Source organism: Vipera ursinii (genome assembly GCF_947247035.1).
Source record: "Vipera ursinii genome assembly, chromosome: Z".
In the NCBI taxonomy this organism is placed as follows: domain Eukaryota; kingdom Metazoa; phylum Chordata; class Lepidosauria; order Squamata; family Viperidae; genus Vipera; species Vipera ursinii.
Genome location: NC_139517.1, coordinates 122,494,668 through 122,519,619, shown reverse-complemented (window position 1 = coordinate 122,519,619; position 24,952 = coordinate 122,494,668). Strand labels below are relative to the sequence as shown.

Below are 24,952 nucleotides of genomic sequence, written 5' to 3'. Positions count from 1 at the left end.
CCAATAATTGCACTCAGAGCTTCCCGCTCTAGAAAGGCCCCTTTAATTAATCTACAGACACAACAGTTTAGTTTTTGTTCTTGATATTTTTTGTCGTTTACGATGGTTGTGAGACGACATATAATAGCATGGCCCATGCTAGGTTACTACATTTGTAGATTTGTATTCATAGACCTGCTGAAAATGTGGAGAATGTGTAATGCATGTTCGCACTCAATAAAGTGTTTGAAAATAAACTTGTATTTAGATGCATTTTACTTTAATTACATCAGTATTTTCATAACAAACAATACATGTGCTTAGAGGGTAAGGGTTTCTTTAACTAATCTAGTGGAAGAGACTCGAGTGCTAAAATCCACGGGTTAGGGGGCGCAAATTACTTGCCTTGCCCCGGGTGCTGACAACCCCACGCTACGCCACTGAAGGTCCCTTCAACTTATTATTATTATTATTATGTTTGGTTTGGGGGGGGGCTTCGTTTTCTCCCTTCTTCCACTTTACTGGATGGGGCGGCTTCCTGCAGCCCAGGCTTGCTTTCGAGGAAGCCACGGATTGCTTTAAACTTAAAAGGAGCCGCCAAAGGAGTGATATCCCAAATTCAAGGACTGCACTGTCCAAAGGAGCCACTAGAGGGCCACAGCCGTCTGCAAATCGTCCGGCTTCTCTACTGGAGAAAGGAAGCTTTCGGCATCGTCAGCGGCGGGGGGATGAAGAGAGGAGGAGTCAGAAAGCCAGGCCCGCCCCACCCCTCTCTCTCTCTCTCTCTCTCTCTCTCTCTCTCTCTCTCTCTCTCTCACTCACTCACGCATGCCCACTCTGACTTTTGGACGACGGACGCCAAAATGGCGGCGGGAGGTCGCCAGGCCGCCGGTCACGTGTGCTCGCTCCTTGCTCCGCCCCTCTCGGCCGGGCGGAGTTCCCCCGTCAGCGCAGGAGCGTTCTCTCGCTTTCGTTTCTGACGTCCTGCGCGAGCCATTCCAAGTTCTCCCCTCGCCAGTCCAGGGCCGCGCGCGCCGGCGACGAAGAGGAGCACGCGAAGGTGAGAGGTGGGGGGGGGACGCCCGCGGGCGACAGGCTGGGGCGGTTGGGGCTCCGTCTTCCTCCTCGCTCAGGACCGGGCAGCAGCCGCTGATGGGGATCGCCCAGGGCCGGCCTCTTATCGACGGGAGAGGGGGATCCTGGGGGGTGGGTGGGGGCGTAGTCCCCTGAGGGAGTGTAGTCCCGCTCATCTTCCTGGTTTTACCTCAGACGAGTCCTTCTTAGCCTCACCTGAGCCTCCAGGCGAGCTGGGCTTCAAGACCTGTCATCTTGCTCAGGTGTTGGGAGTTAGACGTAGGCATCTCTACATCCCGTCCCCCAAAGGTACCGCACTAAAATAAGGAAATGGGTGTTGTGACGTCACCACGAGAGCTTTGCGCTGTGACGTCACGACGCGAGCGTCGTTCCTTTGCGCTGTGACGTCGCAAATGCAAGCTCCGCCCTTGCGCCGTGATATCGTGAGGCCAAGCTCCGCCCTCTTGGTACTTGCATTGCCCTCAGGACCAATTTCTGGTCAGCCTCCCTACGCAGGTGTAGGAGAGGTGGCTGCGTTGTGATGCCTTAATGACTTCATACTTGGTCCTTTTATGACTTGTGGACTTCAACTCCCAGAATTCCCCTGCCTTGATACAGTGCTTTGACATGCGTGGACTTCAACTCCCAGCATCCCCCAGCCAGCTCATCCTGGCTGGGGCATGCTGGGAGTTGAAGTCCACGTACCTTAAAAGTTTCTGAGGTTGAGAAGCACTGCCTTAATACATTTTTGTCACTTGTTTCTCCCCCCCCTAGATCCTCAACTTGCATAAACAAACCATACAATATAATTTTCAGTCATTCTGCTAAAAGCTCATGGCATAATTGTAGCAAACAAACTAAAACCTTCCAAAACATCTTAAGTAATCAAACCAAATAATATTTATGTATTAAATATATTTTAAACATTTATATAGTTGCCCATCATACAACAAACTCTTTTTTGCTTGGTCTTTTTTCCTGGCATTACCATGTATTAGAGCATTGAGGATATTGTAAAACAATAAAAAAAACAGAACCCCCAGCATAACCTTTGTTAAGTTGGAGAAAAAAACTAGTAAATAATATTGTGTTGTGTTGCAGTCCAGAGGGTTAAACACTCTACAGGTAGTCTTCAGCTTACAATAGTTCATTTAGTAATCATTGGAAGTTACAGAGGCACTGAAAAAAGTGACTTATGACCACATGATCAAAATTCAGACTTTTGTCAACTGACTCGTATTTATGACAATTGTGTTTTTAGGACAGTTGTGATCCCCTTTTGCAACTTTCTGACAAGTAAAGTCAATGGGGAAGCCAGATTCCCTTAACATCTGCGTTACCAACTTAGCAACTACAGTAATTCACTTATAACTGTGGCAAGGAATGCTGTAAAAAGGGGAAAAACTCGCTCAACTAATGTCTCACTTAACATCGGAAACTTTGGGCTCAATTGTGATCATAAGTCAAGGTCTACCTGTATTCATTTGTTGTCTGGAAATGATTAAGATTTATTTATTTATTTATTTATTTATTTATTTATTTATTTATTTATTTATTTATTTATTTATTTATTTATGGGATTTATATCCCGCCCTATCTCCCAAGGGACTCAGGGCGGCTAACAACAACAAAACTTAAAGGTCTCTGTATAGTAAATTAAAATTAAAAATTGAAATAAATTAAAGATTAGAGTTAAAATTGTAAACATAATTAAAATCCCTGTCAGTCCAGGTCAGCCAGGTGGAAAAGGAGTGTTTTGAGGCCGCGGTGAAAGGACTGGAGATCTTGGGCCATCCGAAGGTCAGGGGGGACCTGGTTCCACAGGGCTGGTGCTCCCACAGAGAAGGCCCTCCCCCTGGGGGTCGCCAGCCGACATTGTCTGGCCGACGGCACCCTGAGGAGGCCCTCTCTGTGTGAGCGTACTGGACGATGGGAATTCGTTCCCGGCAGCAGATGGTCCTGCAAGTATCCCGGGCCTAAGCCATGTAGGGCTTTAAAGGTAAGAACCAGCACCTTAAATCTCACCCAGAGATTATTGTTTTAAGATGCCAAAACAATAGTAAAATAACATAGGTTTCCTTGTGTAAGGGGGAAGTAGGCCAGAGAGAGCATAAGTGTGGAAAAGGGGGAAAAAAAACCTATTATCCTCTAAGCTCCAATATTCTGTCTTAAAATAATTGAAAAACCACTGGAACAAATAACTGTCTCCAATCATTAGAATTATTGATGACGATGGTGATGATGATAATTATGGTCTGCTAAGCCTCCTGCCTCTGCTTCTCCCTTCCAGTCACAAGGTCCAGAATAGAGCTGCTATTAAGAGTTGGAAAGAATTCCAAAAACCAGTCTCCATATCTTTTTCTTGTTCTCCTTCCATTAAGTTTGCCCTTTAAGATGTCTTCCTTCCTTTCCTCAGCCAGCTGCTTGCTTGGGATGTCTTCCTAGTTTGAGGGATGCTTTCCCATTTCCTGATCTGGCCGAAAGAATAATTGCAAAGCTGGGCACGAGGATCCTAGAGTTGGCGGAATGGGTAACACGAAGGGAAGCTAAGCTAAGACCTTCTGCTTTTCCATATGGTGATTGGGAGAGTCTCTGCAAAAGGACTAGTCACTGCTTTTCTCTGGCTTCCTTCTCGTGTCCCAACTCCAAAGCAACAGAAATGTTGGCGGGCTTTATTGGCTACATCTGTAAAACGTGGCGTCCGCTTGGATCACACTGGGATCATTGGCAGAGAGTAAAATAGAGAAGACCAGAAATGGCAGAGTCATAGTGACAGCTGCAGTCCTCAAACAGATTCTTTTCATGAGGACTGGATTTTTCTGGGGGGGGGGGAGGGAATGGCTTGAAGATTTGCTCATAAAATTTCTGTTGTTTGGCTTTTAACTATTTTTGAATCTCCAGGCATTTGGGGGCTGCCTTCCTGGACTTTGGCATTGCAAAGTGTCACCTGTTGATTCTGCAAATCAAAATACAATGAAACGTACAAAAGCATATTTGATAAATATAGCATTATTCCAGTATTTCATTCTAGAGAATTTGGGGTAGTGCATGGTTTTACAACCTTGGCGGCTTTAAGATGCGTGAACTTCCAACTCCCAGAATTCCTCAGCCATCAGTGCTTGAAGCCAGGAAGTGTGACTTTTAGTCCCACAAAGCCAGTTGGATGACCTTGGGCCAGTTCCTCTCTCTCAGCACTAGAAAGGAGTAAGGCAAACAACTTCCAAAAACATTTCCAAGGAAAAAAAACTGCAGGGACATATCCGGGCAGTCACCAGGAGTCAAAAACGGACTCCAGGGCACTAAAACTACCGTATTTATCGGCGTATAACACGCACCGGCGTATAACACGCACCTCATTTTAAAAAGGAAATTTCAGGAAAAAAACTTAAATTTCAAATAAATAACTATGGGTCATTAACATTATATCGGCGTATAACACGCACACATCATTTGCCCCCTATTTTCAGGAAGAAAAAGTGCGTGTTATACGCTGATAAATACGGTAATTGAAATTCCAGTTGAGTTACAAGCTTTATATATCTAAGCTAGCTTCATAAAATTTCACTAAGATTTTAGTTTGATTAAGCTAGAATAAAAATGTGTCATCTTATGGAAAGCCTGAATTCTTTACACTTGGATTGTGCACCAGTGGACACAAGTTAAAAGCAGGTACATTAGATTCTTTCAGTGGGTGAGGTTTTATTATTGTAGCCTGCCAGTTGCTCCTTGGAAGAATTGCCTTGAGAAAGGAAGACAACTCCATGAGCAAATTAAAAAAAACACATAATACATTATTCACCAACCTGTTTCAAATTGACAGGCTGCTTGTTACTCAACTTCCTCTATTTTATCTTCTGAGAGGAAAGTCTGTGGGTCAGGATGGCGAGATGCCAGGAGGATTTTTACAGTTCTCTGCAGTGTATGAACTTCCACGTAAAAGTAAACTTCTTTTGCTCAGCTTGAAGCAGAAGACACAAGATAGTGGTTTTGAATTATTCGGATTCCCCCAAGAGGTTTTTGGAAACTTTTATGTACATCTGTAAAAGTAAATATAATGGAATGAATATTCCCTTGATAGAAATGTTATAAAATAGTCCTCGTCTTACAACCACAATTGGGACCAGAATCTCTGTTGCTAAGCGAAGCAACAGAACCGCACCTGACTTTCTGGGACTTTTGCCACAATTGTTAAGTGAATCACATGGTTGTTAAGCAAATCTGTTTTCCCTCATTGATTTTGCTGGTCGAAAGCTTTTTGGGAAGGTTGTAAATTATGCAAATAGATGCTACAGGTATTAGAAATGCAGGCCAATTTCCATGCACCAGAATTTTAATCACATAACCAGCGGGATGCTGCAACAGTCCTTTGTGCAAGGACCAGGTTGAGTCACTTTTTCAGTACCATGGTATCTTCAAAAAATTGCTAGAGTGGTTGTAAGTGGAGGACTACCTATACATGTACTAGGTCAGGGGTGTCAAACTCAATTTCATTGAGGGCCGTATCAGCATTGCGGTTGCCCTCAGGGGGCCGGGTGGGTGTGGCCAGGGTGGGCGTAGCTAGAGTGTGTATGGCCTACTGGGTGGGCGTGGCCAGCTCTATATCGTTCGCATCAAGGGTGCCTATGGGGGCCTGGGCAGGAGTGGGACAGATCTGGGGGTCTCTGGCAGAAGGAGGGTCTCTGGGCCAGGGCCAAGGCAGTGGGGGCCGTTCCCTCACTGTTTCCAGGATGGCTTCACGGGCCACATGAAACCACTTCGTGGGCCGGATCCGGCCCCCGGGCCTTGTGTTTGACATGTCTGTACTAGGTTCACACCAAGATTAATGTTTTCCTTTTGTTTTGTTTTTTTAATGCCAGGATGGCACAGAACAAATATCTTGCAGCAAAGCTGAAAAACTATTTGCGTGAAGACAAAATTCAGCTATGGAAGCCTCCATATACCAATAGCAACAAAGAAGCGGGAGAGGAGCTGAAGGTAAGGTAGCACGTTGTCGCTCCTGTTATGTCATGCGTTTTAATGACTTTTTGTATTCTTAACAGATTCATTTTTATTGTCCTAGGACCTCACTCGGCAGTATTCAGCCAGGCTAAATTACAATGACAATGAAATAGAAGCTCTTCTGGAAGAAATACGTTGCAAAGCTGTCGAGCGAGGAATGGGAAACGAAGCTTATAAGGCGACGGGCGTGGCGACACTCGAAGTAGCCTTACCTTCAAGGATGGGTAAAGTAAGCAGCTGTGTCATGTTATCTGAAGAAACATCTGTCAAGTGTGCGTTTTTGTCAAATATTGAACGATAGTACAGGTAGTCTTCAACCTACGGCTGGTTTCTTAGCTACCATTCAAAGTTACGACCTGCAAACGTATGAGTTCTGATGGTCGTATCCTCACCCTTGGGTATATACCCATGTTTTACGACAGTTTTGCTCAAAATCAGCACTTGAAGTTTTTGGCAAACCACACCCATAACAAGCAATAGATTCACTCTCGGTCACTATGTTCATGTAACGACCATCGTAAAAAGTGTAAAATTGGGTAGGCTGCATTATCATCATAACTTGACTACCTATATTTCATTGGCATACAGACAAATAAGTGAGAAGGTTGACTGGTTACGTATCATTAGGCAACTGTTGATTCTTAGTAGTATCTGAGGGGCTGCCACAAAGAAGAGGGGGTCAGGGTGTTCACCAGGGGGAAGGATGAGAAACAACGGTTGGCAGCTGATCAAGGAGAGAAGCAACCTGGAATTAAGGAGAAAGTTCCTGACAGTGAGGACACTCAACCAGTGGAACAGCTTGCCTCTAGAAATCGTGGGGGCTCCATCACTGGAGGTTTTCAAGAAGAGACTAGACAATCACCAATCTGAGATGGTATAGGTCCTCCTGCCTGAGCAGGCAGCTGGACTAGAAGACCTCCAAGGTCCCGTCTAGCTCTATTCTATTCTTATTCTTCTCTTGGACGATCAGTCCTTCAGCTCTTCCAACGGAGTCCTTCCTGGTCCTTCAGCTCTTCCAACAGTATCCCCATCGCCACTCTAACTGAGTGCATCCACCTGGCTGTTGATCTTCTTTATCTTCTCTTTCCTTCCTTCTATCCCAGCATTATAGACTTTGCAAGAGAGGGGGAACTTTGCATTAATTGGTTGATATGCTATCAACTTAGTGTTGCCTAGCAGCAATATAACACTTCCCAGGAAGACCTCTTCTCATCCTGGTTCTTCAGCTCTTCCAACGTCACTCCCTTTGCTACGGTAACTTGACTCCAGTCATCTTTCTACTGGCCATCTCTTTCCTTCCACCACCAGAGCCTTCTCCAGAAAATGAGACTATTTAGGGGGGTTTTTTATGTAAAAGAGAGTAGGGTAGACTTTCTTTCATAACCCCAGAAGAGGCAAATTCCCAAGAGAAAATATTAGTGCTGTTCTCACTACACGTTGAGCCAGAAAACGCCTGTCTACATTTTAGCCTAATGTGTGTTATGCAAACCCAGCTGATGCGATTCTGTTTACTGTAAAACTTAGTCAACTGTCTCAGCGGTGATTAAGGTAATAATAGACAAACATGTTGTGGAAACAGTAATAAAACCTAGCTAATCCTCGTAGGGTTGTAAAAGGCAACTGATTAGGGGAAAGTAGCTCCAGGTGAAATTATTGAATAAAAGCAATGAAATGTATTTTTCAACAATCTCTGGCTAGGACTGAAACCTTCACCATGAAAAAGAATGCTCATTTAGTGGGAATAAAGCATGCTGCTATCTTCACTGTTCTCTTGTGGCCTACATTTATTTCAGTGTTTCATTAAAAACTCTGTCTATAAAAAGATTCCGGTGCTTACGATGGCAGGAAAACAGTCCAAGTGCTTTTTTAGTCAGGGCAATATGATGGTGCACGTAGCAATAATTCGAATACTCTGTTGCTACTGCTGTTACTGCTGGAAAACTAGAGCTGCTTTAGTACCCCCTGAAAGGGAAATGCTGTCCTTAGATCCCTTTTTACTATTGCATCTCTTGATCAATAGATTCCTCACCTCTTCCATTCGATCCTAATACTGTTGCATATAGAAAGATATATGAATGACACCACGTGAAAGGGGCCAGGCTTTGAACTACACACCAATAATGGACAATCCTGAATAGGATTTGCACCTGATACAGTGTCTGCCAGGACTCTCTCTATAAATGGGGCATGGTATCCTCCCCTCAGTGGGACTATGGGATCCCACATCAAACTGTAGATCACATCTTGATTGGCTATAAAATGAGGGCATATACCAATCCAGTATCTTATTTTCTTCTTTCCTATAAACCACAGGTCGGCAACCTGCGGCTCCGGAGCCGCATGCGGCTCTTTGAGCCGTCTCTTGCGGCTCCCAGCCGCCCGGTGCGCGCGCACCTCTTCCAACGGGCAGTGGTGCGCGCGCACCTCTCCAAATGGAGAGTGGCACCGCCCGTTTGGAGAGGTGCACGCGCACTTCCCCGAATGGGCGGAGGTGCGCGCGCACCTCCCCAAACCTTTGGAGAGGTGCGCGCGTACCTCCGCGCGAATGGGCAGCGGTGCCGCTCTTTCAGGAAGCCCGCCGCGGCCCGTCTGTGAAGCTGCCGAAAGCGGCAGCTTTGCAGACGGGCCGCGGCAGCTTCCGCAAAGAGCGGCGCCCCTGCCCATTCCGAGAGGTGCGCGCGCACCTCTCCGAACGACCGGAGGTGCGCGCGCACCTCCCCAAACCTTTGGGGAGGTGCGCGCGTACCTCCGCGCGAACGGGCAGCGGTGCCGCTCTTTCAGGAAGCTGCCGCTTTCGGCAGCTTCCTGAAAGAGCGGCGCCGCTGCCCCTTCGCTTTCGGCAGCTTCCTGAAAGAGCGGCGCCGCTGCCCGTTCGCACGGAGGTACGCGCGCACCTCCCCAAAGGTTTGGGGAGGTGCGCGCGCAACTCCGGTCGTTCGGAGAGGTGCGCGCGCACCTCTCGGAATGGGCAGGGGCGCCGCTCTTTGCGGAAGCTGCCGCAGCCCGTTTGCTAAGCTGCCGCTTTCGGCAGCTTCACAGACGGGCCGCGGCGGGCTTCCTGAAAGAGCGGCACCGCTGCCCATTCGCGCGGAGGTACGCGCGCACCTCCGGTCGTTCGGAGAGGTGCGCGCGCACCTCTCGGAATGGGCAGGGGCGCCGCTCTTTGCGGAAGCTGCCGCAGCCCGTTTGCTAAGCTGCCGCTTTCGGCAGCTTCACAGACGGGCCGCGGCGGGCTTCCTGAAAGAGCGGCACCGCTGCCCATTCACGCGGAGGTACGCGCGCACCTCCGGTCGTTCGGAGAGGTGCGCGCGCACCTCTCGGAATGGGCAGGGGCGCCGCTCTTTGCGGAAGCTGCCACGGCCCGTCTGCAAAGCTGCCGAAAGCGGCAGCTTTGCAGACGGGCCGTCGCCATCGGGCAACCGGGAACCGGTTCCATCTCATTTTTTAAAAAATGGCAGCCGCGTGCGTCCGCGCATGCGCAAAAAACCTTTTTGCGCATGCGCGTGCATGGACACACGCACGCGGCTCCCTCTTTTTTTAATTTGTGATGGAACCGGTTCCCAGTGGCTCTTTTTCTTTTTTAGGTTGCCGACCCCTGCTATAAACAATGCTGCGCTTCAGTGTTTGATGGCCTAGACATTGGTATCTGAATATAGACCCTTTTACACTTTTTGTAAATATTTATTGTGTTTTCTAATCTAGGTGAAACATTAATATGTACATTGTAAGTCCCTGTATAGCATGCCCTACACTAAAAAAATTAATAATAATAATAATAATAGTAGTAGTAGTAGTAGTAGTAGTAGTAGTAGTAGTAGTAGTAGTTGGAAGGGACCTTGGGGATCATCTAGTCCAACCCTCTGCTGAGGTAGGAAACCCTATACCATTTCGGACAAATGGCTGTCCAGTCTCTTCTTAAAAACCTCCAGTGTTGGAGCATTCAGCGCTTCTGGAGGCAGGTAGTTCCACTGGTTAATTGTCCTCACTGTCAGGAAGTTTCTCCTTAGTTCTAGGTTGCTTCTCTCCTTGACTAGTTTCCATCCGTTGCTTCTTCTCCTGCTTTCAGGTGCTTTGGAGAATAGCTTGACTCCCTCTTCTTTGTGGCAGCCCCTCAAATACTGGAACACTGCTATCATGCCACCCCTCACCCTTCTCTTCATTAAACTAGACATACCCAATTCCAGCAACTGTTCCTTATATGTTTTAGCCTCCAGTCCCTGATCATCTTTGTTGCTCTTCTCTGCACTCTTTCTAGAGTCTTTCTAGAGTTTAAATAAACTGATTCCTGTATCCAGCTGTACTATAGTTAATGTCTTCTTACAATCACTAGTTTAGTGACCATTTGAATTTACACCAGCACTGCAAATAGTGACCTGCCCGGTCCTTGCAGTTGAACAAGTCATAGCATCTTTACAATCAGAGGATGGAAACTCGGCAACTGGCATGTATTTACAAACAGTTGTGGCATCTCAGAGTCAACTTGGTCGCCATTGGCGACCTTCCCAGCTGGCTTCCAACAAGCAAAGTCAATGGGGAACCGGATTAGCTTCACAACTGCAGCAATTCATTTAACAGTCCTGGCAAATAAGATTATAAAAATGGGTGTGCCTCAATTAACACCTTCCTTGCTTAGCAACAGAAATTTTGGTCACAACTGTGGTCATAAGCCAAGGATTATCAGTATTGAAATCTTAAAGACAAAGGACCTACACTTACTTGAAATTGATGCTTCTTGTACTTTAGTGGAACCAATATTGGGAACAAACTGCAGGTGAACGTCTGTGTATATATTTGTTTTGCCAAATTCTTTTTCTCCTCATTTTCTTTCAGGTTCCATAAAGATAATTGCTGTCATTAATTTTAAAATTGATGTTTGCATCGTTAACTGCAGTTTTTTTTCTTTCTCTTCACATTTTTTCCTCCTCTGCCGTGTGTGTGTGTGTATATATATACACACACACACACACACACACACACACACATCTATATATATATACACACACACATACATACGTACATATACATACATACATACATACATACATACATACATACATATAGGACTAGACCGGGGGTAGGCAACCTCGGCTCTTTTGTGACTCGTGGACTTCAACTCCCAGAATTCCCGAGCCAGCCACGCTGAGGGGAAAGGGAGAGGTTTCCAAGCTGAGCCATGCTGGCTCAGGAAGTCTGGGAGTTGAAGTCCACGAGTCATAAAAGAGCCAAGGTTGCCTAACCCTGGACTAGACTGAATATTAAGTTTTCCATTTGCTCTGTTTACTAATGCATGTAAATTGGAAAGAAAAGAAATGAAAAAAGTTAGGAAGGAGTGGAATGAAAACAAATGTACGTTAAAGAATGCTGCTGAGCTGCCATTCAAAATGAAAATGCTGAATTTTTAATTAGAGCACTGCTGCTCTGTAAATAAGGCCGACGTGCTTGAACATTGCAAATCTTTTATACCACCTTTAAATGAATCAATATTTTCTGTTTTTCCTAGATGCAAAAGAATATACTGGAAACCAAACTGGTAATCACAGGCAAAGAGCTGCGATCCCAGTAAGTATCTACCATTCACCTAGGTGCTTTGCTAAAAGGCTCTGCAGTTTATTTTATGTAACTGCATGCTACAATTATATCAGAGCATGCATGCCATAAGGGACGCGGTGGCTCAAAGGGACGCAGTGGCTCAGTGGGTTAGGACGCTGAGCTTGTCGATCAGAAGGTCGGCAGTTTGGCAGGTCGAATCCCGAGTGCCGCGTAACAGAGTGAGCGCCTGTTACTCGTCCCAGCTTCTGCCAACCTAGCAGTTCGAAAGCACGTAAAAATGCAAGTAGAAAAATAGGGACCAGTACGGTGGGAAGGTAACAGCGTTCCGTGCGCCTTTGGCGTCTAGTCATGCCGGCCACATGACCACGGAGATGTCCTCGGACAAGCGCTGGCTCTTCGGCTTTGAAATAGGAGATGAGCACCAGCCCCTAGAGTCGGAAACGACTAGCACGCATGTGCGGGGGAACCTTTACCTTTACGCATGCCATACAGATCATTTGCATATATTCATTCTCAGAAAGGTATAAACATAAAAGCACTGCTTCAGACAGGAAGGCGGTGCAGAGAGTGGTGAGGAAGGCTGAAAAGATCATTGGCAGGCCCTCCCTCCCATCCAGGACGTAGCACAGAAGCGTCGCTTGAGCAGGGTGTTCAAGATTAACTCGGACGCTACTCATCCTCTTCACAACCTGTTTTCCTTGTTACCATCTGGGAGGAGGGGGCTTAACATCCAGATTCAGTCACAGTTTTGTTCATTCAGTATCAACCTTGTGAACTCTAAAACTTCCTCCTTCCATTATGTATTCGAGAGGGACAGTGCTTAATATTGAATATACTGTATGTTACTTATTTGTAAGGGTGTAGGTCTATATAAATATGTTGTATTTAGTATGTTTTAAATGTGTTATGTATGTGTACACTTTGAGAGGAAGCAACTAAATTTCATTTTTAATGTGTGCCGTTGTGCCCACAGAAAAAAAATGACAATAAAGGTTATCTATTTTACCAGTTCCTCAGTTTGAACATAGAAGTAGATTTTCAGAGTATAGAGAGTCTTCATCTTACGAACACCACTGCGACTGGAATTTCCACTGTAGGTCACTGTGTTCTACAGCATCCCACGGCCAGAATGTCACAAATTGCAATCATGTGACCACAGGATGCTGTAACCGGTTATACATGTGAGGCAGTTGTTAAGTGCGTCACAATTGCATCATTGGGGAGGGGGTTAGTGTGATGGCCATAAGTAAGAAGAGAGGTCAGAAATATCTTTTTCTGAAACTGCGGAAACTTTGAATTGTTGTTAAACAAATGGTCTTAATGGTCAAGGACTATCTGTCAATATAGTATTATGAAAAGATATACCACTAAAATATACTGTTTATTTTAAAAAATGTTTATCTCGAAGCAGTGAATTCCTTGGTGTGGACTTGGAGTGTGTCATTAAAGAGGAACAGTCTGGCTCATCTGTTGCTCTGCCTCATCCTTTATATCGTTATTTTATCCTTTCAGAAATAGAAAGGATTTCTACTTGATATTATCAAGATTGTAAAATGGTGCTCTTTGGTTGCTATCATGATGTATTAAAATAATTTTGAAAAATTAGCTTTTTCAAAAAGCACATAGCTGTATAATTACGAAGCTGAATTGCTTTTACTAGCTGCATTAAAGTAATTATAAATGAGAAGCAACCGATATAATTTTGAAAAATTGGGGGGGGGGTTTCCTCCAAAAGTACATACCAGTATAATCCTGAAGCTGAATTGCTTTGCCTAACTACTGTACTTCTTCCCAGAATAGCAGACATACAGATTTGAAGAAGACTGCATTAAAGTAATTATAAATAAGAAGCAATTGATGTAAGATAACTTTGCAAAGTTAGTGTTTTTCCCCCCCAAAAGGTACATAGTTGTATAATCTTGAAGCTGAATTGCTTTTACTAGCTATTGTTTTTCTTCCCAGAATAGCACAGGCATACGGATTTGAAGAAAACTGCATTAAAGTAATTATAAACAAGAAGCAACTGGAATTAGGTATGTATCTTGTGTTTAAACGCATTTGCGGAATAGTTTATTCGGCTCTCTACTGAAGCTTCTCCTTCAGAAGGATTTTGGCTGGCACATCCATCAGCTTCCGTTTTTCAGGCAAGACATTGGAAGAGCAGGGAGTCACTCACAATGTCAAAGTGATGGTGCTTGAGCTGAAGTTGAGTGAAGAAGAAACCAGAAGAAAAATCCGGGAAGAAGAGATACAGTACGAAGAAGAGGCCTTGAAGAAGAAAGAGATCAAGCAAAGGAGGCAGAGGACGAAAAGGGGATTAGAAATACTTGCTGAAAGAGGTAAAGGAACTTTTTGCTTAAATCCCACACTACTAAGAGTAGAATGCGCACTTGCGCGGAGAGAGAGAGAGAGAGCGCGCACCTATTATCAGGTCATAGTTACGATCTGCGTACATTTTGCCGGGATCTGAAAACTTGGTTTTTTGATCTATCAGGCCTGGACTGAAGGGGTTTTAGCTTTTAATATTGTTTTAATTGTTGGGCTTGTGTAATTTAATCTATTTTAATTTATACTATTTTTATATCATATTTTATGTTGCCCTGTAAACTGCCCTGAGTCCTTCGGGAATAGGGCGGTATAAAAATTTAAATAAATAAATAAATAAATAAATAAATAAATAAATAGTAAGCAACATTACACAAAGTGCAAAAAGAGAGTATGAAATAATAAGCCCAGGAAATTAAAAAGACCAGATCAGAAAGGGAATTGCAAATAGTCCTTGACTGATGACTGGTCTCCTAGTAACCATGTAAAGTTCCAACGTACCTACCTGGGGGGTACTTATTGACGAGACTCAAAGTCCTAATGGTTGCTTCCCACCCCCCACACGGTCAGTGATTGCACTTTGGGTGCCTTTGCAGCATCCCGTTTTGCTGTCGCTTTTCAGCAGAACTGGCCCAGGGCGAACCATTGAATCATTTAACAGCTTGGTGTTCACCTAATGACTGCTACAAAAAAAAGGTCACTTAATGATGGTCACACATTGCAGTCACGATGGGCAGGCTCCATTACAGTTGTAACTTGAGGACAACCTGTATAGTGGAATTTAATTAGCCTGATGGGGATTGGTGGGGTTTTTTTATTTTTGTATTCTTAATTTTATCTTTGGGGTTTTATAATTATATATCAATTGTTTTAAAATTGGGCAATTATTTAATTTCCTTTTAATATTTGTATTTTGTATTTTACTCTTGCCCTGTGAACCGCCCTGAGTCCTCAGGGAGAAGGGCGGTATAGAAATATTATTAAATTAAATTAAATTAAATTAAATTAAATTTATATCAACTTTGTCTGAATGCTCGGAAAGTAATGTGGCTTCCATCGCATCCTTAACTTTCTGTCCTTGCGAGCCATTCTTTCCTTCAGATCTTCCAACATTTTGCATGCCCCCTTCTTTCCTTTTAAATTTCTCACCAGCCTCTTTTACGGATCTTGTCAACTCCACCCAGCCGTGATTTTCTTGCTCTTCCCCTTGACCCAATCTTCTTATATTTATTTTGCAATTTAGTAGTAGCTAGCAGTGGTAGACATTTGACAGGTGCTTCTGTTTAAGGTCAGTGCCAGACCTATTTTTTTTCCTACAAGAAGCAACTCAGGCAGGCAGTTTAGGCTGAGAGAAAGTGACTGATCCAGAGTCAACATGTCAATCTGTATGGCTGAGAGTGGAGAGTTCAGCTGAAATGAAATGCCTGTGAATAGAGAGTGAGGGGATTTGATCGGTCATTGTGGTCCTAGTTTTATAGGCATATCAAGGAACTGTTGGTCCCCATTTACTTAATGTGACTGCCCATCTGTTATCAGGCTGGTGGCCACTCTATCCCTTTGAGCAGCTTGCTGGCACAAGCCTCCCAAGACAGAAGTTAAATAAGATTTTCATACCATTTTCAATAAAAATATGGTGCTTGTACAATCAGTATCCTTTCTGTCACATTAAACTTCGATGATAATGTTGGAGGATCTCCAGCACCCACGTTCAAACCTTGGGGGAAGGGCTGTATGGCCCTCAAAATGTAGGTTGTTCACCTTTTATTTATTTGAATATGTCAAGTGTATTGAAAGGTGTCGGATTTTTTACGTGCATGCTCTTGTTACAGAAGATTCTTTAGACTCAGACACCACACCTTACCTAGACATAGCAAACCAGACTGGAAGAACTATCCAGATTCCTCCACAGGCCAAAAAAGTAAGTATGAACTCTACAAAAGTTGTGTTCTCTTCTGCCTGTGCCTCTCCCTCACCCTGCTTGGTAGCCAAGGGTGTTTTATTTGAAAAGCAATTTCATTGTTAAGCTTTATTGTGAGTAAAAGTTTTCTTCACCTCTTTTTTTTTTGCAGGCTCTTTTAATAGCTATGGGGTACCATGAAAAGGGCCGAGCTTTGCTGAAGAAAAAAGAATATGCTGTGGCATTGCCATACCTGTTGGATGCAGATAAACACTTTTGGTAAAAAAAAAAAATATCTCACTTTCCTTTTGCATAGCATCTTTCAGCACTAATTATAGTGCTTCACCTAGCAATTTTGAGTACTTGTTAAAGTGGGCCAAAAACATTTCGTTTCTGTCCCTGTCATTTCCAAATGTGCTTTGTCCACAACAGTAGAATGAAGCATGGCAGCTTTAAAAGCTAGCCTGGATCTCAGCTTTATTGGCAACATTGTCACTGATCAACAATCCCAGAATGTGGCAACACAGTACGAGTAGTCCTCAATTTACAGCCAATTTACCTAACGACCGTTCCAGGTTACAAAAGCTACAGCTTCCCATGTCCCCTCTCCTCCACAGTGACGTGACAGCTTATCACAGTTGGGATCCAAATTTATCTTGCTAAGCAAGGCGGTTAAAATCAAGTCACACCCATTCTTACATTCTCTGCCACAGTTGTAAAGCAATTCATGGCAGTCGTTAAGTGAATCACGTGTTCATTAAGCAAAGCCGGGTTCCCCATTGACTTTGCTTGTCAGAAGCTGGCTTGGAAGGTCACAAATGGTGATCACGTGACCCTGTGGCACCGCAAGTCGTCATAAACATGCCGGTGGCCAAGCAACTGCATTTTGATCATGTGACCGTGGGGATGCTGCGATAGTTACAATTGGGATCACTGGCTGTAAATCGCATTTTTTTGGGCTGCTGTAAATTTGAACAGCCACTAAGTGGATGCTAAAGCAATGGCTGTAAGTCAAAGGACCACTGGTATTGCACACACCCCTAGGACCTCAAAACTCTGCCTGCATTTCAACAGCTCTGCAACCCCTGTGCCTAATGTGTTCTGCTTTTCAGTGAATGCGCTTCAGAACTCCTCACCACTGTGGATAATTATGCGGTGCTACAACTGGACATTGTCTGGTGCTATTTCCACCTGGGCCAACTGGAGTGCCTTGATGACGCTGAGAAAAAGCTCGTGGCAGCCCACGACTGTTTCAGAAAGTGTTACGGAGAGCACCACGAAAGGCTGGTCACCATAAAAGTAGGCTGCTCATCTGTGCTTCATGAGCCCCCACCCCCTCAGTTCCATTGAATGAATATTAAGTGTATGAAAAAGGAATTTATATTTCTGTTTTTATCACATTGTTAGCCGGCCCAGGGTTGCTTTGGATAGTGAGATGGGCAGCATATGTACGTTTACTAGTAAATAAAATAAATAATCCTCATTTACATTGAATGAACATTAGGCAAGATATGCTGGAAAGACTATTGACTCCTAAAGCTTCCAAGGATTTAAACGTTTAAAAGTCTGAATGTTTAAATCCAGAATATCAGAAGCATTTGATGGTTGTGCCCATTAAAATCTTTTAATTAAATTCTGCAAAGTTTCCCAAGAACCAAATTGGTCGGCAGATGACCCTTGCATAGATCTTGTTACTTTAGGACTCAGCCTCTATTTCTTTTCCTTCATCTAACTCAAATAACGGGGATTTTTAATATGTAAACTTGGGTCTGTTATGCTGTGAGTTGTGAAACCTCCCTTGCATGTTGACCCATTTGTAAGTGTGTCTTTTTCTTCAGGGGAGCTCTGGCCGAGAGAAAGCTTTATTTTTAAGGCTCTACCTGCTTGAAGGCATAAGCCATTATCACAATGGCAGAGAAAAAGAAGCTGCTGAATGTCTTCAAAGAGTGAGTTTTTGTCTTCTTACCAAGGTTTAAAATCCTTCCCTAAAATTGTAAATCTACAAGTGTAATTAACGGATTAAGCCTCCTCGAACGCAGTGGCATTTGTAGCAGATTGATACTACAATGCGTGATGTTTTCCCCACTGATCCTCTAAACACCAGCCGGTTTCTTCCGTATTTCAATCTTCTTGTTCATTTCTTTCTCTCCTTTTTTTCTTTGCAGGCACACGGCTTATTTCAAGAGCTGGTCATAGACCCAGAAAAGATCAGTAGCTTGTTACTTCTGGGTTTCTCTGCGCAGGAGGCTCGCCTAGGTCTCCGAGCTTGTGAGGGCAATTTGGAGCACGCTGCCAATCACATTTCCAACCGGAGAGAGGTATTTCGGGGCAGCAGTTTTCGTAGCAGACCAGGATGGAGTAGGATAACGTTTTTTGCATTCTGCAGGAAGTACTGCAGTGCTAGTAAAATTTCACATTAGTGCATCTAGCGTACGTGTTTCTCTGCCTCAGCGGCTTTAAGATGTGTGGACTTCAACTGTCAGAATTCTGGGAGTTGAAGTCCACACCTCTTAAAACCGCTGAGGCTGAGAAACACTGATCTTGTCCCTTTGTTTCATGCAAGTATTATTGCCTTACATCAGAATTCTGCTGCCTTAAAATCTGAAATAGCCAATTTCTCTTCTATTTGCACTGAAATGCCAAGGAAGCCCAGTATTTTCTCACCAAATAAGTGGTTTCTAACTGTTGCAACATTTATTCCTTACCAAGTTTGGTTCTGAGCTGGGATTAAAAAAACAAAAAACCAGTTGCATGAAATCAAGTTCTTTATTCTTTACCTAAGAGCAGTGACAGAAATCTGTTAGGTGAGTGCCCGGCCACCATGCCCCCTCCATCCAGCACAGGTAATATACATTAAAATCAGATACAGCCCCTTACTGAGTCTCCCACTTCTCTACTCAGCATCGTTCCGTATAAGGAACTTCCTCTTTCTCCCTTACCAAGGCCTCTTAACTTTTCTGACAATACATTTATCTAAGTATAAACTATCTTTGGAAAGTACACCTTATCTCCCTTCAGGATCCTTGGTGCTCTCTGATCTTGGTTGCTTTCTTGCAGACATCTGGCGCTTTCTGATCTTGATGTTGGGGTTTTTTTGCAAACATCCGCAAGAAAACAAACAGGAGAACACCAAGGACATCACAATTCAACCCTGAGCTACAGATATTCATTCTATTGGTTATCTCACTTCCCCGGATAAGCTTCTTTCAAGGCCTGTGAATAGGGAAGAGTAAGAAAGCCAGCCAATCTTAAAACGAGATATGGTTTCTGAGTCTTAATAAAAGCATAAATGCTCAAACAAAACTTTGTAATATTATATTCTATAAAATATTTCAACGTATCTTCTGAAATGAGATAGTTGTTTTGACAGAGGGGGTCCAGATTCTTAAGAGAAGAAGCTCTTAGATGATTTAACAGTTGCCCAGTGTGGCATGAATATCAGTATTTAGTGATGAGTACACTGTTGAAAGACCTGGCTAGGGACAAAGGGAGGGGGAAAAAATCTTATCTGTGTGGTCACTTGAAGATGACAGTGACACTAAGATTACGACTTTTATGACGTGGCACATAAGCAAAAAGAAGGAAGGAATGCATTCAGAGTTAAGAACTGATCTATAGATCAGAAGATGTGTGGAAATGCAGTATTGCTGAATGGTGAAAAGATGTGTGGAAATGCAGTATTGCTGAATGGTGAAAAGATATTTTACTGTTGTTCTCATGCAGGAGAAATCTCTTATACGGAGGGAGGAGAGGGCAAAAAGGAGAAAGCAGTTAGAAGGCATAAACTCCTTGAAAAGTATGGGCTATTCTGAGCGAGCAGCCAGAGAGGCACTTCACAAGTCAAAAGGCAACATTGAAGAAGCAGTGAAGGTAACGGTTACCCCTGGTGCTCACCTCTGTCCTCATTAGGTCAAAACATTGCTTGATTTGGGCAGGTCCTCCTCAACTTACCACCATTGGTTTAGTGACCATTTAAAGTTATCACAGCACTCAAAAAGGTGACTTAAAACCAATCCTTGAACTTACTATTGTTGCATCAGCCCCACAGTCACATGATAAAAAATTTGATTGCTTGGCAACTAACACGTATTTACAATGTTTGCAGTGTCCCGAATCACATGATGCCATTTGTGACTTTTTCCCTAGGGAGTTTCCAATAAGCAAAGTCAATGGGGGGGGGGGAAACAGGATTCATTTAACAGCCGTGGCAAAAAAAAAAAAAGTTATAAAGACTGGGCACTAATGACTGCAACGCTTATCGATGGATGCTCTGGCTCAGTTGTCATAACCTGAGGACTACCTATAAACTGAAGACGATATGTACTATCTTGGGATAGCCCTCCTTGGTTTAATTTCTTACATTACTCATTTTCTGCTCTAGATTATACTTGATAACCCCCAATTGCTGTTACCAAATGATGATGCTCTCACTCCAGGGGATGACTTTCAGGTTACCCAGCAAAGTATTGAACAGGTAAGTTGGGAATGTAGTCTGCGTTCTTTTGCGCATTTCCTGTTCTCTTCATCTCTTGAGCTCTTACCTATTTCCGGTTTCCAGCTTGCTGCAAGCTACTCATCCCCGTTTTCAGAGCATCTTGGTAAGGATATGTGGGACCATTGGCAATTCAAAAAAATCCCAGTGTAATCCAGGAAGAGCTTCTATTGTAAGAAATGCTTCAAAGAGTCCTAGTTTTAGTCAGAGTTTCTTGTTTGGGGAAACCAAGTTTTGCTTTACCTACTTTGACTATTTCAATCTTCTCTGCAACTTAATCAGATACCAGTGATATTTTTTTTGTTGTTGTTCAATCTGACGTGGTTTTTTTGCAGTTATTGCAGTTGCTCATGTGCTTTAAAGCATCCTTTAATAGCTGAACATTCTTGGATTTTGCTCTGTTGGCTCCTCTTTTCAGCTCCCAGGTTCAGCTGATTGGTTCACATTGACCAGCTGTTTTCGTGCCCAGGCATCCTCTGAAACTATTCCCTGTTGCATTTGGGGCACATGAAACTAACCAGGACCCTGCATCTAGTTTGGACTTAGAATGTCAGCATTGGAAAATTCTATCTAAAGCAGATCATTTGCAGAGCGTGGCTCTTATCTATAAGCACAGCTCCAAACAGTCATTAAACGAGGCAGTCCATAAGCAAGGACTACCTATGGATTCCTCAGATTGTCTCTAGCATAGTGCAAGAATCAGACTGGGCAGTGGTTAGAATGCAGTCCTGCAGGCTGACTCTGCCCATAGCCAGGGGTTTGATCCCGACCAGCTCAATGTTGAGGCAGCCTTCCATCCTTCCAAGGTCAGTAAAACGAGGACCCAGATTTTGGGGGGGGGGGGTAATATACTGATTTAGGAGCCTTGGTGGAGCAGTGGGCTAATGCCTCCTTAAGTAACACCAGCTGCCTGCAATTAGTGCAGGTTCGAGTGAGTCCCAGCAGGCTCAAGGTTGACTCAGCCTTCCATCCTTCCGAGGTAGGTAAAATGAGGACCCAGATTGTTGGGGGCAATAAGCTGACTTTGTAATAATGCCGCTTGGGGGGTGGGCGAAAGCCCTAATAAGCAGGCTTATACATAGAATGAAGGCTGTTGCTAAGCACATTTGATTTGTGCTTAGATTGTAAGCCGCCCTGAGTCTTCGGAGAAGGGTGGGATATAAATGGGATTAAAATAAAAATAAATAAAAAATTCTATAAATCGCTTAGAGCTGTAAAGCACTGTGAAGTGGATATAAGTGTAAGTGCTATTGCTATAGGTCTGAGAGCTGGGTTTCCTAATATGGGCATCCCTTGCACTGTATGTATTTCAATTCCCCAGTCAGGATGGGAATTGCTGAGAATCTGGGATTCTACCTATTGGGAAGTGCTTGAGAAAAGTGTTAAGCGTGTTGGAATCTGTTGCATTCATGTTCAGCTTTAAAACTTCCATCACTGTCTAAAGTTCTGAACTGCTTTCTATTGAAGGAGGATATTTGTAGCTCAGGGTTGAAATGAGGAGTCCTTGGCGCTCTCTGAGCTTGCTTGTTTTCTTGCAGATGTTTCATGACCCTAACTAGGTAACATCGTCAGTGCTAGTCAAACATCAGCACTGATGATGTTACCTAGTTAAGATAATGAAACGTCTGCAAGAAGACAAGCAAGGTCAAGCTGCTTTCTTAATCTTTCATCTCATATTAGGAAGTAGGTCTCTTCTGAGATAAAGATACTAACTCTAAATTTCTTAGAAGAAGATTAAAATGTGACTCAATGTATTTTTCTCACCTAGCTGATATACATGGGCTTTAACCCTGGCATTGCGGAGCAAGCTCTGAAAATATTCCGAGGCAACATTCAGCTGGCTATACAGACACTTCTTCATTATGGGGGATCCCTCCCTGCTGATTTACAGACCCCTTCAGACAGCACCTCTACTTCCAACGAATCAAGCTCATCCAAAGATTCCCCTACCGATTCTGCAGGTAAGAGGCCCCCGTTCAGGGTGACAGCAGCTCACAGGACACCTTGAGGCAGGGCATCGGGAGAGGTGACAAGGATCTTAATGTTATGCAGCAGATGAAGATGGGCTTGATGGAAGAACTGTGGAGTTTCTATGGTCACGTGTTGTTGATGACTTGGACTTTAACATGAAGGGAGTATGGTCTAGTCGCAGGGGTTGGCAACCTCGGCTCTTTTATGACTGGTGGACTTCAACTCCCAGAATTCCTGAGCCAGCATGGCTCAGCTTGGAAACCTCTCCCTTTCCCCTCAGGATGGCTGGCTCAGGAATTCTGGGAGTTGAAGTCCACCAGTCATAAAGCGGCCTAGGCCAGGGGTAGGCAACCTTGGCTCTTTTATGACTAGTGGACTTCAACTCCCAGAATTCCTGAGCCACCATGGCTCAGCTTGGAAACCTCTCCCTTTCCCCTCAGGATGGCTGGCTCAGGAATTCTGGGAGTTGAAGTCCACGAGTCATAAAGCGGCCTAGGCCTAGGCCAGGGGTAGGCAACCTTGGCTCTTTTATGACTCGTGGACTTCAACTCCCAGAATTCCTGAGCCGGCATGGCTCAGCTTGGAAACCTCTCCATTTCTCCTCAGCATGGTTGGCTCAGGAATTCTGGGAGTTGAAGTCCACCAGTCATAAAAGAGCCAAGATTGCCTACCCCTGTATCTAGTGGTTAAGGCACCATACTAGAAAGTGGACTGTATTGTCACCTTAGACAGAAAAAGTCCACTGGGTGACTTTGGGCCAGCAAGTCTCAGCCCAGTCCAGCAGTGGGTTAACTTTAATTCTCATGTTCACTTAACGACTGCCACGTAAAAGGTTGCAAAATTGGGTCCAGTCACCTGGTGATTCTTTTTACAGCCATCACGGCTACAACCATAATTGCAGGGCTCTGTTAGAGTTGTAAGTTGAGGATCAGGTGTACAGGCAGTTCTCAACTTAGGACCACAATTGAGCTCAACCTTTCTCTTGCTAAGTGAGACGGTTAAGTGAGTTTTACCTTGTTTTACGAACTTTCTTGCCATTTTTGTTAAGTGAATCGCTGCAGTTGTTGAATTAGTAACACGGCTTTTAAGTGAATCTGGCTTCCCCCATTGACTTTGCTGGTCAGAACGTCACAAAAGGGGATCACGTGACCCCGGGACACTGCAAGAGTCATAAATACATGTCAGTTGCCAAGTGTCTTGAATTTTGATCGCATGACTTTGGGGTGCTGCCATGGTCATAAGTATGAAAAAGGGGCATAAGAACACTTTTCCCAGTGCCGTTGTAACTTTGAACAGTCACTAAACAAACTGTTGTAAGTCGAGGACTACCAGTATTTTCACTTCCCACTGATCTTCATCAAAACCAGGAACAGTCTTAAATCTTGAGCAAATGTTTTCTAGTTTAATTAACCACACTATTTCACAGATGAGGCAAGAAATTATGCCAGAATCTCTCACCAACCAATTCCCTCTAGTGGTAGCAGCTATTCCTGGAAGAGGCTGGATTAAAGGCCCAGGAACGGAAATTTTGCTTTCCATGAACGTTTTATTTCTCATGTATTTGTAGGCACATCTGGGGCTTCCACGGATGAAGACATGGAAGTTGATGCTGTCAGCGAAATCTTAGAGGATATCCCAGAGCATGAAGAAGATTACTTGGACTTAACTTTGGAAGAAGAGGAAGTTGTCATTAATGAGTACCTGTCCTATATAAGACACCTGCAAATACCTTCCAAGTAGACAGACTTTGGAGGCTGCATCTCAAGTTATGTATTTCAGGGCCTCTGGGGCTAGATCAGACAGTTGGTTGCTTTTAAGTCTCATGGAACTCAAGGACTCGGCTAACTTAACTAGAATTAATTTAGTCCCGATCCAGAGCTTAAGACTAGGTCGCTTTCTTATATTTTGCCCGATGCCTTAATTAGCTGCATAGTTTTGGAACATTGGCATGCAAAATAAATCTATTTAACTACGATCTAAAGCCACTACTGGACAGTATTGTCAGTTGTAGAACGGAAATATTTACAGAAATATTTTTGTAGAACACCAGCCTATATATGTTGATGTAAAATTGATTTATTTAAATCATAGCTTGAATAAAATCCATTTTGCATCCCTTCACAGCAATAGAATTTTTTTAAAAAAACAACAGCAAATGATCTGAGTAGGACAGCCCTTGAGCATAATCCTACGAGTTTTAGCCTTGATATTTTCTCATTAGAAATAAGGACTCGTGCATAGAGCAGTTTTTATGAAGATTATCTTTCTTTCCTTTTTAATACTGTTATAAATCTATTGTGGGTGTGGAATTGGAATACCACCACCACCCCTTTTCTAAGCAGTCTTGCTAATGCACTACTAACCAATAAAAAAAACATTCATCACAGCTGCAGTGTTTGGAAAAGCTGAAAATATTAGCAGGAACAAAAGAGTGTCTTGAAAAATGCAGAAAAGAATGAGTGTGTGTGTACATGTGTGTGAGAGAGAGTCTGTGTGCATGTGTCTCAGAATGTCTGAAATTTCTCCACTGAATCTTATATTTATATGGCCACCCATTTCACAAGAGCATGACTCTGACTGGTGATTTCTCTCAACTATAAAACCCTGGGTTTACTAGTGCCTGTGATCTTTACAGAAAGTGACATTTATTTATTTATTTCCTTTTA

The 24,952-nt window shown here is 43.7% G+C and overlaps 1 protein-coding gene across 3 annotated transcripts; it reads left to right on the top strand.

The window, feature by feature from the left end:
* The first annotated feature begins 941 nt into the window (after positions 1–941).
* Positions 942–24,810, top strand: NUB1 (negative regulator of ubiquitin like proteins 1). Of its 3 annotated transcripts, XM_083377260.1 has the most exons (15): positions 942–1,039; positions 5,910–6,027; positions 6,113–6,280; positions 11,552–11,610; positions 13,564–13,634; positions 13,746–13,940; positions 15,756–15,844; positions 15,996–16,102; positions 16,936–17,122; positions 17,662–17,769; positions 17,989–18,141; positions 19,547–19,693; positions 20,205–20,297; positions 22,084–22,276; positions 23,854–24,810. In XM_083377260.1, the coding sequence occupies exons 2-15, from the start codon at positions 5,911–5,913 to the stop codon at positions 24,024–24,026; spliced, it is 1,860 nt and encodes a 619-aa protein (XP_083233386.1). In that variant the 5' UTR covers positions 942–1,039; position 5,910; the 3' UTR covers positions 24,027–24,810. The 3 variants fall into 3 exon arrangements, with proteins under 3 accessions (XP_083233386.1, XP_083233387.1, XP_083233388.1); XM_083377261.1 differs by lacking the exon at positions 942–1,039 and having other exon boundaries at positions 5,728–6,027; XM_083377262.1 differs by lacking the exons at positions 942–1,039; positions 5,910–6,027 and having other exon boundaries at positions 6,113–6,275; positions 23,854–24,808.
* Positions 24,811–24,952: the final 142 nt, after the last annotated feature.